Source organism: Centrocercus urophasianus, unplaced genomic scaffold (genome assembly GCF_019232065.1).
Source record: "Centrocercus urophasianus isolate 14NV4802_14NV808 unplaced genomic scaffold, USGS_Curo_1.0 seq_15, whole genome shotgun sequence".
Taxonomy (NCBI): domain Eukaryota; kingdom Metazoa; phylum Chordata; class Aves; order Galliformes; family Phasianidae; genus Centrocercus; species Centrocercus urophasianus.
In genome coordinates this window covers 34573589-34592287 of record NW_024884697.1, presented here as the reverse complement: position 1 = coordinate 34592287, position 18699 = coordinate 34573589, and the positions used below count along the sequence as shown (strand labels likewise).

Here is an 18699-nt window from a genome sequence, read left to right as displayed (position 1 = left end):
AGGGGCAAATAAGTTACAGAGCTGTCTGTGAAGCACTAAGTCCAACCAAGTTGTCCCCCAGGAAAAGCAGCTGTTTCCAGGCTGGTGGTGATCCACTTTATGAAACCCCTGCCCTCAATACAGGTCAAGCTGGTTCTTCCATGTTTCGGCTACACACAGTCTTTTCTTCTACAGCCATTCTGTCAGGAACCAACACATACCCCCACTCTAGGGCAACAATACCCAAAGCAGTATAAAGCTAACAACCCTCTAGATGGTCTACTGAAGGAATGTAGATTCATTCTAATGATATTCCTCAAGTTATAATGTTTACCACACTACCGTTCACACTACCAGTCAGTCACACAGGATGCTTCTGGGTCAGAACCTGCACATAGAGGAAAGCTGTTACTGCTTACAGTTACTGCTCTTATAGTACATCAAGGAAATCTGGCATTTAGTTCTTCACCAAGTAGCAAGATATTCATATTGATCAGCTGCCTCCTTGGGGATGGAAGCCAAAGAAATGTTACTGAAGAAATTCTGTCCTGTTGGAATTTGTTTCATTTTGGCTCAGAGTTTGATAGAGCAGAGGATGTAAGTACAAGGCACCATTTGCCTGACACTTTTGTTTCTACATTTCCAGATTTCATCTTCATTTGGGACTTGCAATATTAACTGGCAGCTCCAGACTTGAGTGTGCTGTAGTGCTCCACACAGTCTGAGTGAATTCACATCCCTGCTCTTATTCACACGCAGGCCCTTAATTCTGAGAGCTCCACAGACCCTCCATCCCACATCTCCCCTAAACAAAGCAAGTATTTAAATTGAAAGAGATTACCCAGTTGCAGTAACGTTGGAAGATGCAGACACTCAGGTTGGTCGTGGTGTGAAGCAACAAACACCTGGCAGCACTGGATGAACTGCCAGAAGCAGAGTGCAATATGTCTACAAAGCTCTAAGTCAACACTCCAACTTCCTGAAAATAACTCCTGCTTGAAAAAAATAATGATCTAGTGCAATTTCAGGATCTGGATAATCAAAATCAGAGAAGGGACTGGGGGGAAAACACAGGAAAACATATCCCACTTACAAATGTGAAAAACGAAATCCTAACAGATTTAAATGTGAATATCAGTCTATTGCTGGATTTATCCAATCCACAAACCAACGTCTGTAAAATGTCAACAGTCTTTCAAGATTTTTCAGCCCCTTGTTGTCATAAAAGTGAGTTATCTGAATGTTAGCTAGTCTTTAAATCTCAAGAGAGGTGATATATCCCCTTCACTTTTTATACCACTTTATTTCATTGTCCCAGCAAACCGTGCTTTACAGCTGTAATGACAGACCAGTCAACAGCAACATGGACAGACCCAAGACAATCTAAGAGCAATACGAAGTAATTCTGAATACTCTGATACCAATACCCTTCAACACTCAAGATCAGGACACCAAGCCTAAGCAAGACCTGGCTAAAGACTTCTCATACACAGAGTGATTGCAATATGTTATTTATTAAAAATAAATTATGCCATTCTCATACTTTTACTTGAACTTCTAACACATCTGAAAACAAGCCCAAAATGAGGAACAATGTTTCACAATCAAAACTTCTCAAATAAAAAAAATAAAAATTCAATGCATCCTCTTGGGGCTGTGGAAAATCTCTGTCACTTCAATAAAATTTAGTGACAGAGTTATCTCACACAGCAAAGGTACCCAAAGTTCTGAAGCAAAACATATTCAGGTGTTTTAGATTTCTCTGTTTTCAATGTAGCTTCTCTCCTCATTTTCCCTTTTACTTCTACAGTTTCTATTTCCCAAAGTATCACGTGGAAAGGCAGCACATCCCTGTCTGCTCCTTTCTCATCTCAGTAATGGCTCTTAGTGACACACCACTTAACAGGCTGTTCACAGGTACAGCCACACACCGTTTCTTCCTCCCTGTACCTTCTATTAAAAAGAAGTAACTAAATTAGCATAAGCTGCACCTCAGTTGATACAGCATACCTAGAATTAACACTGTCTTTTTTGGAGTTCAAGAGTACTCTGATCTTTTTAAATATTGAAGATTTAGGAGTGGGAATTTCATAAACAACTCAGTGTCACCATCATGAAGATAAGACAAAGGTAAAATTCCAAACAGTAGCCTTTGAAAGTCCTTCCTGCAGGACTCTGATGGGATCACACTAATTCATGTGATAACAGATCAAAGCATTTCATACTGGACTTAAAACTACAGATGTCTTCTCATTGTGACATGCTATTTTTAAAATGAGACTAGTATTGAACAGCAGTGAAAAGCAGGCTAAGTCTACCTCAGTATTTGAAAGCAGACTTTATTTCAGGAACTGAAATAATATTAAAAAAATAAGGCATTCAATTGAAAGAAAAATTACTTTACAAAATGTGCATTTCTTAATTCTAAACATTACAGAAGTATTAATAAAATCCTAAAAGCCGACTAACACAGTCTTTATGTAGAAGCAGCATAAATCCACTAAAAAAAGAAACAAAACCAGAAACAACTCATGTATACCTTGCTACAGATCAACTGCATACATTCCTTTCATGATTGTGTGCTTTTCTGCAGAAAGGCTGACATACAGCAACCACACAACTTGTTCTTTTCAGAAAGCTTTTATACCTTCAAAAAGCTGGATAATACAGTTCACTAGTTCCAGTGCTGAATTCCAGACTTGTAGAGTAAATTTCAAATCAATAAATCCAATGTGGAAGTATTAAAATCTTTGAACGTTCTCAGAAAAAGTGACAGAGTACCATCCAAATGAATTTGGACAGGAGACATACACAACATTTGTAAAAGAAAAGATAAACTAAAAATCAGCTATTTAATACAAATCTTCACCTACCTCTAACGACAAAAATAAGAAGCTAACAGAAAGGGCTCTACCTTCTGAACATCTCCAGTTACTATGAAGGTATGTATGAAGTTTAAATACAACCTATGCTGGCTCAGCAACTTCCACATCTTCTATAATTAACGAAGAGAGGTGGAACCAGCAGACATAGCAGACAAAGCACTAAAACTCCCACTTCGAAATGATTTGTCAATGAAACTTTCTCTACTCACTTTGAGGATAACCTCTGTACCTTCTTTGGTTGAGACTCTCATCTGTGAATAGCCACCTCAAACAGAAGTAAGAAAAACTTACACTGCTCTGCAGGAACCAAAGAATACAGTTTGCTCAGAACTCTAAATAGCAATCCTGTGCTTACAGAGACAATCTGTATATTTATAAAACAATGAATGTGAATTCCAGATAATTCCAGATAATTTAATAACTATTGCATTACAATTGTGATAATAATCTTCATACATTTAATTAGTTAGGAAATAACAATTTCAAATAAACATGGGCAAATTTATTATTCTTACCGCAAACACCTTTTTTTTTTTTTTAATTCTAACCATAATCTTTTGCTCCAAACGTCACATAATGATATTATTTTTAACAATTGCATTTTCAGGGAAGAGAAAGTTTTATCAGGATATAGAATAGGCAACAAGGCTTACCTTTTTTTTTTTTTCCTCCCTAAAACATTTCCATAAAACTTTACATACTCCAGATTATAGGGAATACTAAACCAGAATTCATCCTTTCTACCTGTATTATCGCTGCCCACACAAAGTTGCAGAGGATTTGGGCCTGGCTTGGATTTGGACCTTAGCTTCAGTGCTCCAACGCCCTGGTAAACGTAGATCACATTTCCATTTCCAGCCTCTTGCTCCTCCTTTGAGACCACTGAAGCCAATCCTTAAGTTTCAGGAGGACAAACAAAGTTCTTTACCTCACTTGGCAATGATCTGCACCCGCTCAAAGAAGAGCAACAGCAAAATTAACAAAACTTCTTGTCCTGATAGATGACTGCTGCCATACGAAGCTTACATAAGTTGAGATGGAAATCCATTGGCTCTCTCAAATGTTCAGATCCCTTTCTTTAAGAGTGCTCAAAGAGCACTTTAAGAAAGACTGAACAAAACTGATTACATGCCAAAAGCCTTAAGACATTTCAACGTCTTGGCCAGAAACACAATGCCACAGCTGGAAAAACCAGAGCAACGAGTAGAGAGGAAAAAAGATTTACTGCATTGTTGTCTAATATAGGTTTTCCAGATATGTGCTGGCAGTCTCTTGTTTGGTAGCTGACAACCATGCTGATATTCTTGTCAAAACCTGGGAAGAGATAAAGACTTCATTTTAAAAAGGCAAAGCAGATGAGAAGAAACAGTAACCAAGTGTACGCAATTTTCTACATTCCATTTACCATTACAGTGTCTGATTTTGTAAGAAAAGACAGTAAAACACTAACCAAAATTATGGTTAACTACATCTGGTAGATTCAAAGAATGGAACCTAAATGCAATACTTTAAGTTCAAAGTTTTGAGCAGCTATGCTTCTACCGAGTCTACTTACCTCTTTTTGTAGCTATGTGACAAACAAAGGTAGGAAACATGAGCTTAAACCAGAAGAGGAAGAAGCTATTGGGAGAGCCACGAAGGCAAAGGATGCTGTTCTGCACAGAACAGAAACAACTGACTTTTAGAAAGATTTATTTGTTTTTTAAAGAAAACTATGGAAGTAACACTTAACTGAGCTGACAGAAAACAAGCTCTGGATAGAGCCTGAATTTAACATTTCTATTTAGTTTTATACCACCATACATTTAATCCTTATAACTTAAGTAATTTCCTGCTGTGCCACAGTGTTCTAGCGCTGTGTCTCATTTTCTGTCACTCTGTACATTCCATTATCCAATGCTTCGTCCAATTTTATACATCGGTAAAAGTCTGGCATTCTAGCATGCTGGATTTTAATGGCCACTCACAGGTCAGTGCAGTATTGATCAGGTGTGTGCATACATACAGACCTAAGGCTGACATGAACGAACGCTCCAAAACACATGAGCATATTCTGAACTAAAATTATTTTTCTCTGTATGTTGGAGTATCTGTTAATGCCCACAATACAGAAACATCATTTGGAACTCCTACTTCACTGAAACATTTTCAGCACCTCAGACAAATTGTAACAACAACAACACAATCAAACAGAAAACACAAACCACATTCCTCCTCATATGCACATCCCATAAACCAACTTGGCAACACTTGCTATGTTTTAGAATGTCTCAAGCTTCCTTGACAGAAAAAAAAATGGTCTTTAATAAACATATACCACAGATGTACATACATTGTAGATTGTAGATTCAAAGCATAAAAATGTTCATTCAGCAAGTTTTTTTTGTAGTTTGGTTATTTACATAATTGGTATGATCTCAGTTAGGAGATGCAGGAAAATCTGGATGCAATTCTGCAAAGCTGTTAAGAAAAGTCTTGATGTGTGCAGTAGGAAAGGATGACTTCTTCAAAACAGACTATTATATAAACCAAAACTACCTGTAGGTAAAACCTCAAGAGAGGGTATAGGTGGCACTGGCATCATGTTTTCCAAAAAAACCCACAGTATCACAGCTGTTATGGCTGCCATATTCATTTTTTCAAGATGCTGAAGAGAGATTGGAGCACTTCTCATGAGAACACAGGGAACACAGTTTGGAAAAGCAGGTTAAGCAAAGAGGGAGATGTAACCCAATAGCGTGCACACCATGAGCAGCACTTACTGATCTATGTCACAGCATGTATACCATTCATGCATGTACAGCATTCACATGTATACATACTAAACACAGGCCAGAAGTGCTTATAAATTTGGAAATGAATCTGTGGAACTTGCACACTGTCCCTTCTGTAGCTCACTAAAGTTGCTGAGCATGTAAAAATACCTGAAGTGAGTAAGAAACAAATGACAAATGCAGACATGCATTAGCTAAGTTTACCACATTATCTTAATCCATCTGCCTCACTAGAAGAATGAAACATGGTCTGTGTGCTTCAGTGCTTCATCTTTCATAATGAAGCATTATATGTAAGAATTCCTCACATGGTTAAACACTCCATCTTGGTTTGGACTTCCCTGGATCTACAAAGAATAGAGCACACAAACTGCTGGAAAGCCAAATCCACAGCATCAGTAAGAGTGCAGTGCTCGCTGTGACAGTAGCTTCAATGGGCTTTTATCTCTCATGCAGTTCATCTGCAAATTCAAACTGTGACTTCTAACAAGTGTACTGACAATCAGATCAGAAAACTAAAATTCTTTCTGTAAATCAGCTTTTGGACAGAAGAGCATCAGATATGGATTTTAAGTACAAGGCTTCGTCTGAAGGTTGCCTGTATTGTTCATTCACAATGACCCTAAGGAGCAGTGAGTAACTAAATAGTGGAATTATTTAGGATCAATCAGCTGACAACCTTCTTCAATGGATACCAATTTGTTTGTTTTAAATAAAAGCAGGGCTAGCTCATGAAACACTTAACTTCCAGGAAACAGTACCCTACTAGACAGTCAAAAAACAGAATCTAAAATAAGGGGCACATCTTCTCAGAGCTCTTCTTTTTTAGTCCTCAAAGCTGGCACTATCACTAGGTCACCAGAGTAAGAAATGGAGATTCTGCAGTTCCCAATTAGTCGGAGTGAATGGACAAAATTAAGGTGATGTTTTCTCTTCTAAAAAGTTACCATGATTAGATACAAAAAAAAACAGGAGGAAGAAATTATTCTTGCCAAGGAAGTGTGTTGGAAATCTCTGGTCTCTTTCAGTCACCAAGACAATAATGTGAGACAAACAAACCAAAATGTGCAAAAGGAAGAGGATGAAGTACACAAGTGAGGACCAACTGCCATAGCTCTTGTTGTCATTATCATGCCCATTGCTCTGACTCTTTGTTCTTTGTGATGTGCACTCTGTATATCTCTGTACATCTCAGCTCTTCCTGATATCAAGTCCATTTAAGTCCATCTTTAGGTCATAACAGGAAAAGAAAAAAAAAGACAGTTCTTACCACTGTACTGCATTGTAGCACCCAAATATGAATCAAGAATTGATCCCAGTAAGCCAGCTGCTGCTCCAAACACAATAATTGGCCACTGTGGAGCCGACACATCCAGATCACTCACGAAAATGAGCTGTGTTATGTAGTAGGCTATACCTACTGCCATGCCACCAAGAAAACTTGAGAGCAGGCCCACCAGTGTAACTCCTCCATTAGTACCTAAATCAAAGAAAAGTCAACCTGATTTACAATTCTTTTTTTTTTTTTTTTTCTTATAGACTTAAATTTACTATGCCTACAGTCGTATCTATCAAAAAGACTCTGCCATCACAGCTTTTATTTATAATTGTCATGAAGCTGCTCAGATGCTTAACTGGTGTATATACTGGTGTATTAACATTACTTTCCCCGTCTCTAAGGCTTGTTATCTACAAATATTTCCTTTCCTAGCAATAAATGAAGCAAAACCAGATAGTAAACTGCTCAATACAACCTGGTATCTGACTGCTGTAAAACTGGAGGAAAAAAGAATTGCTCAAAGAATATTGAGCTTGAGTTCTGCAGGCTATTAAAACAACACCTCTCTCAAAAGTACATGAAGAAGTATTTCACCAGTATGTTTAAAAGAGCAAAATCCATAGAAAAGACATTTGATAGCCTCCTGAAAAGAAATAAAATCCGAAGAACACTTACAATGAGTAAAAAAATGCCCATAAAATGCTTAAAATACGTATCAGCACGCCTGCAAGACTCAAAAAACAGTGATTTAAGGCAGCAACGTCATCCACTGTGTAAAAATGGTTTCACAGACAGAAGGCTCTCTTTGCACAGTCTTTGTAAGACATTAAAGGAAAAGAACAATTTGATTAAGAGCTTTCCACAGCATCTGTAATGAAAATATTTCTTCTATTGATTAAAATTTTAATGACTGAAAAACACAGTTAATAATGTATAGTCTTTGTGTTATTGTCTGTATAAACACTTCTAAGACTCAAGTACCTGAGTCAAGAAGTGACAGCAATCTCTATGAATGATGCTGGCTCACCAGATTCTGTTTCGATGCATCTCACAGTTGGTATAAAGCAGAAAAACAACTGAGTAAATTACATTTCAGAGAACACATTCCCCCTAGCATTTTCAAATCTGTTTCCAACGTCTGGGCTTTTTTTTGAGGCTCTTTTGGAACTTTTCCTGTTGGGTGCATAATTCAAAACAAAACATAAGATACGAAAACATAGAACAGACAATATCTCACCTACTGGAACTTGTTTCCAGGTCGTTATCAACCTTGGCTTGCTTTTACTCATAACACTACCAATCTCTGATGCCCACGTATCGCCAGCAGAGCACGCCAAAGCTCCCAGAAGGGATAAGCACATCCACGATGCCGTGTAATACTTTGAAAAGTCTATTGGAATTTCACCAGGTCCACTTTCTATCATATACAAGATAGCCAGCTCAGTAGGAATACCGCCATTGCAGAATACCTGCAACCAATTCCTCTGCCCACCTAAAGTGACAGAATGAAATTTTAGTATTTTCAGATAAAACACCTTGACATACAGCAGCTGGAGACAAAAGCAAAGTGCACACATGCAAAATTAAATTTAAAAAATGCACATTTTCTAAAAGTAAATTGCTTGCATTCATGGGGATAAGGAGATGGGAATGACAAGTGTTCCCTATTCTGGGTGTTATATCACATCTGATGCTTTGAAAGAAAGGGTACACAGTATTTACTCATCACAAGGGATCTGAAGAAATCAAAGTGTTAGGGCTTACCTTCTTTGTATTCTGAATCTATACGTTTCTTTATATCTTTTTTCCATTTAGTAAGTTTTGAAGAAGTAACAAAAAATACAAGCAAAGAAGTGAAGAAACTATAATTTGCAACTGTAAGGATAAATCCAACCACCAATCCTATAAAGAAAAAAAGTATGTAAGATTCCTTCACGTAACAACTTAACTGCAAAGCAATTAAGTACTTTTATACTCTTGAATACAATCTTCATGATAAATGAACATCATGATAAACCTAACATAAACACGCAATAAGAAAGTTAATGAAGCATCTAACATCTGTAATGCAAACTCTAGAGACATCTTGACTGAACAATATCAGTTACCCTTATTATTTTCTTGTAAATTTAACTACTAAAATAGTTGATTTTATTGCTACTGCTGGAGCATATGATCTTCTCTTGCCACAAATCAGTAAAGTAGTGCAGAAGATGGAGCAATAAAGAAAAGATAAAGGCTACCTGCCTAAAGAATTTGACTCTTCATATGAGAAGTGTATAGCTTCTCTATCTGGAAGTTTATCTTCAGTTTAAGGATCAAACCCCCACCCCACACAAGGCCACTCCTGCCATTCATTTTCTTTCGTTTCTGAATTGTTTGATCTTTTTCTTTCCATTATTTTCTTTAGTATTTGAGCTGCTGGATGTGCTGCTTTTTTTTTTTTTTTTCTACCTCCTTCTCTACAGAGGAGGTCTACTTCTCAGTGCCCACAGCTCTTCACAATTGGAAGAAGTCATAATTTTAAACCAAGAAAATCCTCCCCCTGAACTCACAAACAGAACAGTACTTGCAGATGGGTGGCATAGGAGGAATAGATTGTAGGTTGTTTCTTTCCACTGACCATCAGCTCAGACAATGCCACATGACAAGGAAGGGTCAGCCACCTCAACCAGTGGTCTTACATCAGATTTCAATGAACACCAAGAGCTTTCTTTCCTTATGGCCAAGAAAAACATTGTTGAAACAGTCATTGGCTTAAAGTGAATAATAGACAATTTTCTTCTTATTTGTGGGAGGCAAAAATTATGATATTAGAGAAAGGAAAACCATGTTATCTTCACTGGTTTCCTACCAGGCAGGTGGGTTGCTGGCACTTTCGTTATCCCTGCCTCTTCAACTTCTTTATCTCTAGACATGTGAAACAAATGAGACCATGCAGATTTAACTGCAAATTGTACCTGAGTTCAAAACAATTTTGTGAATTATGTAAATCTAACAATGTTAATGGAATGAACTGCAAACAGCTGCAAAAGTTAACCTGACTGAAGCATTATAAAAATCAGTATGAATTCAAGGTATGCATACTTACATCTATACTGAACCAGGTAGAATGGCTTTAAAAGAATATTACATAGTATAAAAAGGACCTTAATTCAGTTTATTGAGTGTTTAGCTTAATAACCTCAGAAGAAATGTACCTGCCAATGCACCACTGTGATCAAGACTCCTCTTCTTAAAACCTTGTGTAACAATCACTACTGGAACTGTGACTGAAAAAAGCCAGCGCCACGGAGAAATTGGTCGGATATCACCTGGTGAATAAAACGAAATGGTTACATATCATCCTGGTAAGTTTTTTAGTGCCTTGGTATCTGACAAATATTTCTCTCCAAGAATATATTTAAAGTATGACCTTAACAGAGATTAAACTTCCTTACCACTCAAAACCAAGTATTTTTATGAATGGAAGATCAAAATGCCTGCAATTATTACTTTTTTTTTTTATTCAGAAAAGAGAAAATACATAAAAGTAACTGAAATTCATGATCAAGAAATGGCAAATTTGTTAGAAATAAACACAATGAGATTTCTCTTTCTAAAAAAAGAATTTATAAACCCCCAACATTAATATGCAAAATGTTAAGAACAACTGAAACCTAATTGAATAAAACAGACATGTTCAGATTTTAGACGAAGCACACACCCACAGTAAGGTACGTAGAATTCAGTTTCAAATATGAATAAAACACAAAGTGAAACCACAGTTAATAAAGCCTTACCATTCCTTTCATGTGAAAAGAATGCAAAGCAACTTTAAGAAAACAAATCAGAGCAAGAGTTTCTCTCACAGATCCTTTGATGACTGACTTGCTCAGAACTTGAATAAACCTGAATTGTTCATGACAATGACAATGACCCCACCTGGCAGCAGCCAGCTGCATGTGCTCAACAGAAGAGTGTAAGAAAGGTATATAGATTCATATTCCCCCTTTTATTGGAACTTTTATGTTATAATTTCTAAAATCATTCCCCATCATTTTTGCTCAATTCCATTTTTAAGCCAGTTGTTGTGTAGCCCAACTACACAGATACTGCTGCCTCAAGTTTCATTGGACACCTGCTGTAGTTTTTGACCTAATGAACGTGAAAAGATTCTGTGATTTCCTACTCACATTTCTCTTGCCATTCATGACCTACATAGATGTCCCATTTCTATGATGAAATATCTTTATCTGATAAGTCTTCCTAAATGGATGCTATTACCTATGCTGCTCATACTCATTCTTTTTTGTTCTGCTACAGACACTGTGAGATGGGATGAACGCAAGTATAAGCAGTTCTTACACTGGTGAGACACCATGAATTTACAGTTATAATAGTGAGATTTTCTTTTTTGCTGGCAAATCATCAATTTTTTTTTTAAACAATGTGTTTCATTTCAAAATAAAAACAACAAAACAACAAACAGATGAGGATATATTAGGTAACCTGCACAATGCAGTTCCCCTCTCCTGCATTAGCTGCTTGTACTGAACCAGGCTACTGACCTCTTCAGTCATGCAGTACATCAATTACACATTACTACTGTGTAAAATACAAATATTTGTTTCATTGCTTCCACTGCTAACTGATCTTCTTTAACCATCTTCAGGCTGCTGTTGGGTTCTTCACCACAGCAGTCTACCTCCTCAACAGGGAGAATTTATGTCCCTCAGCATCTGCAAAAACATCCATTATCCATTATAACACAGTAGGTGTTCTTATGACTATATAAACCAAAAGGCTAACAGTCCTAGGAACTTTCAAAGTAAACTAAGGAACACCTAAAGCTGTAAAGAAACCAAAAATTAAGCTTATTTCAGCAAGCCTTGGGCTTCCCTATTAAACCACCATTTTTATGAAAGATGTTATAGATTTGTATTTAAGAAAAGGTAGCCAGAAGATTTAAGTCTGGTGTTAATCTTGTTTCCCTTTAAATGTTTATCCTTGAGCAAGTTTGAAGTTACCTAGTTCAGTTCTCCCAGTTCTGTCTCTGTTCCCCTGATCTACAGAAAACTTGGCTCAGCTGAGAACCACAGGTGATATGGAATTCTTCACTTTGAGGAGTCCCTCTTTACTGCCCAGGCACACACACGCAGCCTCTTCCCAACCTGGCAGCAGTATAAAAACTGACTGTACACATTTGTCCATGGCCCTGCAGATACTTGCTGGAAAACAAGCCGTATCCAACAGTTTCATCTCTTGCAATGGATATTGACTAAAGTTCTTCCTCCTCATCCCCCCAAAGAGTCTTTCATTACAATGTGAATTTCTTTGTAGAACTGAAAAACAATACCCCACTGAGCCACCATATTGCACACCGTTCCATAAAGTACCAGTGTCCATAGCAGCTTATCTTCTACGTAGATGATTTATCTTCAGCATCTTAAACATAACTGTTTCCTTCTCAAATTCCAGAACACTCACTAAAATAAAAGCTATTAATAAGTTAAAAAGGAGTTTTTACTGTCCAGTTAGAGGGTTGTTTTAATCATGGAACTGACTCAATGTATCTACTGCCTTAGCAGCAGTTAATATATGTACATACATGTTGAATCACCTCATTTTTAATTATAAGATATACATTTCACTGCAAAAGACGTTTCAAGTACACATTTTAGAATATAAAAATTTGAAAGTATAGGAAGAAACGGTTGCTAAGACTGTTAAGAAGTCTTCTATCTTTGCACCCAGAGACAAGAAAGCTACTGACTATATCCTGAACTTCCTCTGAAAGAATGTTACTTCCAGAAAACATGACAAGAAATTCTACCAGGTAAAAGTGGTGCAACTGCTGTCTAGAACATCATATCTCTGATTCCTTTTAAACTTCATGTAAGGCTCTCAACAATATATCTTAAACTGATTATCTCTGCAAGATTTCATGAGTTTTGTTTAAAAAAAGCCCATTAAAAAACAGTAAAGCTAATCATTAACGTGGCTTTTGATCTAAAACAACACCAATACGTGAGAAACTATATATTACATCTGCTATACAAATATATGACATCACAAATCTAGCATTACATGCGACCTTGCTAATGGAATAGAAATTTCACACAGGCACAGCTGCTTGCCACAGTGGAAAGCTGAACACAATGGTTTGTAACACGAGTGCTTGCGTCAGCGGTACCAACAGCTCTGCAGCTATTCAGGCTCCTCAGAGGAGAGCAGGGCAAACATCTCCAGTGAAACACTTGTCAATGCAGCACAAGAGTTTTCATGATAAAACTACCTCTTTTTCATGCACTGAAAAAGCTCAATGCCCCACATGGTGTGGAGGTAAGCCCTGGGTCAACTGCTGGGTCAAAAACTCAAAGAAAAGCACCACATCACAATTCTCTTTCCTATTTGATTAAGTCCACTCCTACTATACGCTTAATTCCCCTTCACATCTTGGTCTTTCCATGGTTTCGGTCAAATGGAAAACAGATGTCCCATGGCCCTGTTCCATAATCCTCTGCAAAAAAAGAGGATTTGTCTCCAGTTTCCTGACTTCCACTAGCCCCTGATTCATGTGACATCACAGTTCTCCACCCTACACCTTCCTGTTACATAGCAAGAGCAGGAATAACTTAATTAGTGGAAAAGCTGAGAGAGCTATACCTATTGAGCAGACGTGCAAAAATGACACTGTTATGAGTCTGCTTAAACTTGACTGGTGTGGCTTAATCCAGCAGTTGGCAAAAAACCACAGCTATCTGCTCACCCCTCTCCTTCCCAGGGGAATGGAGGAGAGAATCAGGGGAAATAAAAAAGTAGAACTTGTGGGTTGAGATAAAACTAGGACAGAGGAAAGGAAGAAAATAACATTTATGACTACATGTGTGTATAAATAAATAAACAAATGTTGTACAAGTAATTGTTCACTAACCACTGACAGATGCCCTGCCAGCCCTCTGTGCAGTGGAAGATGAGTTCCCACCGCTTCAAAACTTCTGCTTGATAACATGCTATGGAATATCTCTTTAGCCAGTTTAAATTAGCTGTCCTAATTCTGCTCCCTCACAGCATCTTGGGCCTTGGCTCTGTACATCACTACTTAGTGGCAACCTTATGCATAGGTGTGTTATAAACAGTTTTTCTCCTAGAACCAAAACGTAACATCATACCAGACACTCTGAAAAAAACAATCACATCCCAGCTGAAACTAAGACACCAACTCTGCTAGTTCTAAAATAATTAACCAAACCTGTTTGTCAAGCCTGTTTCTGTACACCTGCTTTGTGTCAATTATCTCTCCCCACAAGGTGATGTGGAGGTGCCACAGAACATTCTAAGTTGTATGGAACCCACAGGGATCACAGAGTCCATCTCCTGGCTCTACACAGAACCATCCAAACCAAAACCCAACTTCTGAGGGCCAATACTACTTAAGCTCCAATATCTCAGGGCCATGTCCACTGCCCTGGACAACCCGTTCCATGCCACATTCTGGCACTGAGCCTTTCCCTAACCCCACCTGACTCTCCCTGACACACTCCATGCTGAGCTGTAGACACAACCTGCAGTCATGTGACACCTGATTTCATGTCACCCTGATAAGAGAATCCTGTATGGAACTGCAAGTGCTCCTTTATTCTGTTCAGTTAGAATCATGGAACATTCTGAGACAGAACGGAGCAGTAAGGATCCAACTGCTAGCTCCACAAAGAATCACCCAAAAATCACACTGTATATCTGAGAGCACTGCCATTCTGAAAACTGAAGCACTGGAAAGCACTGAGCAGAGACATTAAATAGCCACTACAAGAGTGTGCATATACTAGTGAGATATTTTATCTCCTTTGAATCCAAGGTAACAGCAAGCACCTGGACATGCTCCTACAAATCCCTACGCACCGAGTGGCACTGCAGTGACACCGGAGCTCCTCCTGCGGCAAAGCAGCTGATGCATTAGAGACAGCTGTTCACCTGCCCAGGAAAGCTGTTCAACTCTTCAAGGTTTGAACAGATGCTGCAGGCAGCACTGCTGCATCTGTATTTTGCAGTTAAAAAAAGTCTTAACAAAAGTGACAGCCCACAGAGAGCACTTGTGTCCCTGCAACCACACACAACCCACAGCTCACCTGGGTTACATGAACAGAACAGAGCTGACCTTACTTACTCACCTCAGCAACTCCCCGCGCCCATCCCTCTACTGCAGCACCGATTCCCACCTCTCCCCCCAGCACTTCCCCACATGCCCCATTCAAAGCCTCCAAGAGCATTTCCAAAACTTTTGCAGGCCGGAGCGCCCCTCGCTACCCGTCATCCTTACCCTCACTACAGGACAGCACAGTTCTCTCTGGGCCTCGGGCTCCCAGCTCTACTTGGGGCTGGGAAAGCCCTACAGATCCAGACCCCATCCCTGGGGGGGAAAGGCGGGGCGGCTGGAAACGGGCCCAGCCGACTGGCCGCGGCCTTTGCACTCACCGTAGTATGTGCTCGCAGTCATGGACACAATCCAGAACGCCAGAGAGACCGAGATGAGCAGGCTCAGGATGACGATGTTCGCCAACATCTTGAGGTAGTCCCTGAAGAAATCCTCCGGGCTGCTTGTCATGGGGAGCCAGAGGGCGGCCGCCTAAGGGGAGGCACAAGGCACAGGGCACGTCAGTGCCGCGGCCAGCCCTGCTGCCCTGCCGCCCTGCTCTGCCCACCCGCTGTGCCGCTCTCCCGACACCTACGGACATCTCGGGGGGCTCCGCGGGGGGCTCCCGGCGAGTTGCCCGCGACCGCCCCCCGCACGCTACCCCGCGCGCTGCCAGCGCCGAAACGGCCCCGAACCGCGTCAGCTCGGGGACGGAAGCGACGGCAGCGATGACAGAAGGCAGGAGAAAGGCGTCGGGAAGCGTCCGGCCCCGCCTCCCCCCCGCCGCCCGGCTCCGCCACCGACCTGCGGCTCGGGCCCGCCAGCGGCGCCACCATCCCGCCCCGCCGCCAGCGCCGCACTGCGCATGCGCCGCCCATCCCCGCCTCCGCGTGTGGAGATGGAGGGCGAGGCGTCGGTCCGCGGCCCTGCCCTGCCCTGCCCGGGCTGTTGTTCGCTGGTCGTTAGTTGTTGGCTGTTCCAATGGCTCTGTGCGTGGAGAGTTTCCCGTATGCTTTCCCACTGTTTCGTGAGGGCACGAGCGCACTCACCCTGCCAGCGTGCTGTGCGGCTGTTTGGTGCTTGCCCAGTGCCTGTGGGCTCTGCTCTGTGCCCGCATACAGCAGTTATATGCGTGTCAAAGGAAGCAATGCTTGTTACGTGAAAAGGAAATGACAGGTTGATAACGACAGAGATGAGGGGTTTTTTTTATGAGGTTTGAAACTTGTTGGAACATTGCAGAGTTCATTAATGTAAAGACTTGAAGTGTTTCCTAACGCCAGCTTGGGATGAAAACAAGCCAAACCTGCCTGGTGGCTTTTCTGATGGGATGCCAGAATTACATGCAAAACATGTGGCCATAAATAAAGCCAACACGAGTTATTAGAAAACTCTGCATCTCCTTCTTGCATACCAAAGCTTTGTCAACGTGCCACAGAAAGATGGGAAGATCCACCACTTAGCAACAGCCCTCCCCCAGCCCCTTTGCTGTGTGGCAAGTAAAAAATAAGATTTATTTGAAGTAAATAAAATTTAAAGCATTTCAGAAGAGATTTTTGAGGTAACATATTCAGCATTTGTTCTGTAAATAGAAAGGTGCTGAAAGTAAATGGAAAAAAAAAAAAAAACGAACCCTAAATTTTACAGTGTTACAGATGGGCCATTGTATCAACCTCAGTAAAGGAATCTCAGGCCCTTGTTTTCATGGAACTGAAACACCAGCATGATAGAATATGTAATTGTTCAGTGAGGAGCTGAGTAATAGGAAAAAGTAAATTAAAAGATCTTTTACAAAGAATAGGCAGCATGGTAAGTTACAGGCATTGGTAGAACAGATGTTTTTAGCGTTGAAAATTCTAATGATTAATCTTCAGATAAGAACTGATGATTTCCCTACTAGATTTAAGAGTATTTCTGGCTCATCGGCACCTGATTTATCTCAAGGTGTGTGTTGTTGCTTTTTATTCAGCTCCTGCTGTGAGTTTCTAACAGGATGAGCACACAGCTTATGGAGTCTTTTTGCAACAGAAGCTTAGACATATTTATGTGTTGTTACAGATGAAATAATCAGTAATCAGTCAGGGCTTCTGCAGATGTTGTCTAAACTAGTGACCATACTAGGCCCACAGATGGTTGGCTTTAGCTGAAGATAGTAGGTCAATTCTAGAGACTTTTAAACGCTTGGGTGTTGACAGTGTTTTGTTTCTAGACAGCAAGAGCCAAAAACCTGGACCAGGTGCCTTGGATGCCTTAGACTTTACCTTATTCTCTGCTGCATTTATTGGCAGTAAGAACTAGGAACATACACATTTTCTCTGAGCTAGAGATTCTGAAAATGTTAACACTAATGTAGCAGAACTAACTGGTGTATTTGGTCCTTCATCATCTAGTACTTGAAGGGAGCTTTTAAGTGGGAGGGGGACTGACATGATCTGATAGTGATAGGACAAGGGGGAATGGCTTTAAATTAAAAGAGGGGAGATATAGGTTGGATGTTAGGAGTAAATTCTTTACTCAAAAGAGTAATGATGTACTGGAAGAGTTTGCCCAGGGAAGCTGTGGATGTCCAATCCTTGAAGGCATTCAAGGCCAAGTTGGATGGGACCCTGTGCAGCCTGATCTGTTGGGTGGCAGCCCTGCCCACGGCACAGAGTTGCAACTGAATGATCTTTAATGTCCCTTCCAACCTAAGCCATTCTATGATTCTTATCTCCAAAATTGTCTTTTAACCTCCATTTGAGAAATGTTTCTGAAATCCTGGGCTGAGTAGTTGTGGGATGCTATATGAGAACAGCACGCCTTTTGAAGGATAACTGATACTGGTTAGATTCTCCTGCCATAACCCACATAACTGATTTTTTTTACCAACTCTACTTAGTCTGGGGGGCTGAACAAACAGCTGCCTGTGTAGTGGTAGTCAACTCCAATATGTTTTTTGAATGTGTTTATTCAAATAGCGCTTAGCTGCAATATTGGTCTGTTTAGTTAATTGCTTAGCTTTTGTTTTCCAGCTTGTAACAGAGACTGGATACTGGAATTTCTGGTGGAGGGACAGAGGCTCTTACAGGAATCATACAGCCCAGGCTTATACTGGCGAGCTTGTACAACCATGTGACCATGATGAATCACAACCCACACACTAATGCAAAGAGGAGGCATGTTTGCGGAAGATCCTTCAGCTTCCTGCATTGCTCCCATACCTGAGTTAAGAAGCACTGGAGCCAGTTTTAGAGAGACATGCCAGAATGCTGTTCTGGCTTATCCACAAACCTCGCATCTTGGCTTAAAGCCACAGATGCTGCTGCTGTTGGAATTTACAAGAGGAAGAAAAGCAAAACAGCTCTAAATGCCTGTAATGAACAAAGTGCCTCCAATTATGAATTCTGTAGCAACTATAACAAGAATAATGTTGACTTTGACTCCTACTCCAGCTCACTTCTGTTACATGTGACTTTGTGTGCTATTTGAAACCAACATATTTTCCTGCGCTTGCTTAATAAACATTAAATTTTACAGACAGATTAGAAAGTGAAAAAGAAAGAAACTTGAAATTCTATATTTGGAAACTGAAGGAAGCAGGCACGTTTTGGAAAGTAATGAATCTACAACTCTTTGTCCAAATACTGTATTTAAACTCCTGCTTTCTAAATGTTGCCCTTTGTTTTTTCT

At 40.0% G+C, this 18699-nt stretch overlaps 1 protein-coding gene across 1 annotated transcript; it reads right to left on the bottom strand.

The window, feature by feature from the left end:
• Positions 1 to 1474: 1474 nt before the first annotated feature.
• TMEM19 (transmembrane protein 19) lies at positions 1475 to 15662 on the bottom strand. The gene is made up of 7 exons (XM_042816154.1): positions 15629 to 15662; positions 15375 to 15525; positions 10118 to 10231; positions 8682 to 8819; positions 8155 to 8409; positions 6909 to 7118; positions 1475 to 4178 (listed from the first exon to the last, which is right to left on the bottom strand). Exons 1-7 carry the CDS (start codon positions 15632 to 15634, stop codon positions 4015 to 4017), a joined length of 1038 nt encoding a protein of 345 aa, XP_042672088.1. The 5' UTR covers positions 15635 to 15662; the 3' UTR covers positions 1475 to 4014.
• Between the last annotated feature and the right edge of the window lie 3037 nt (positions 15663 to 18699).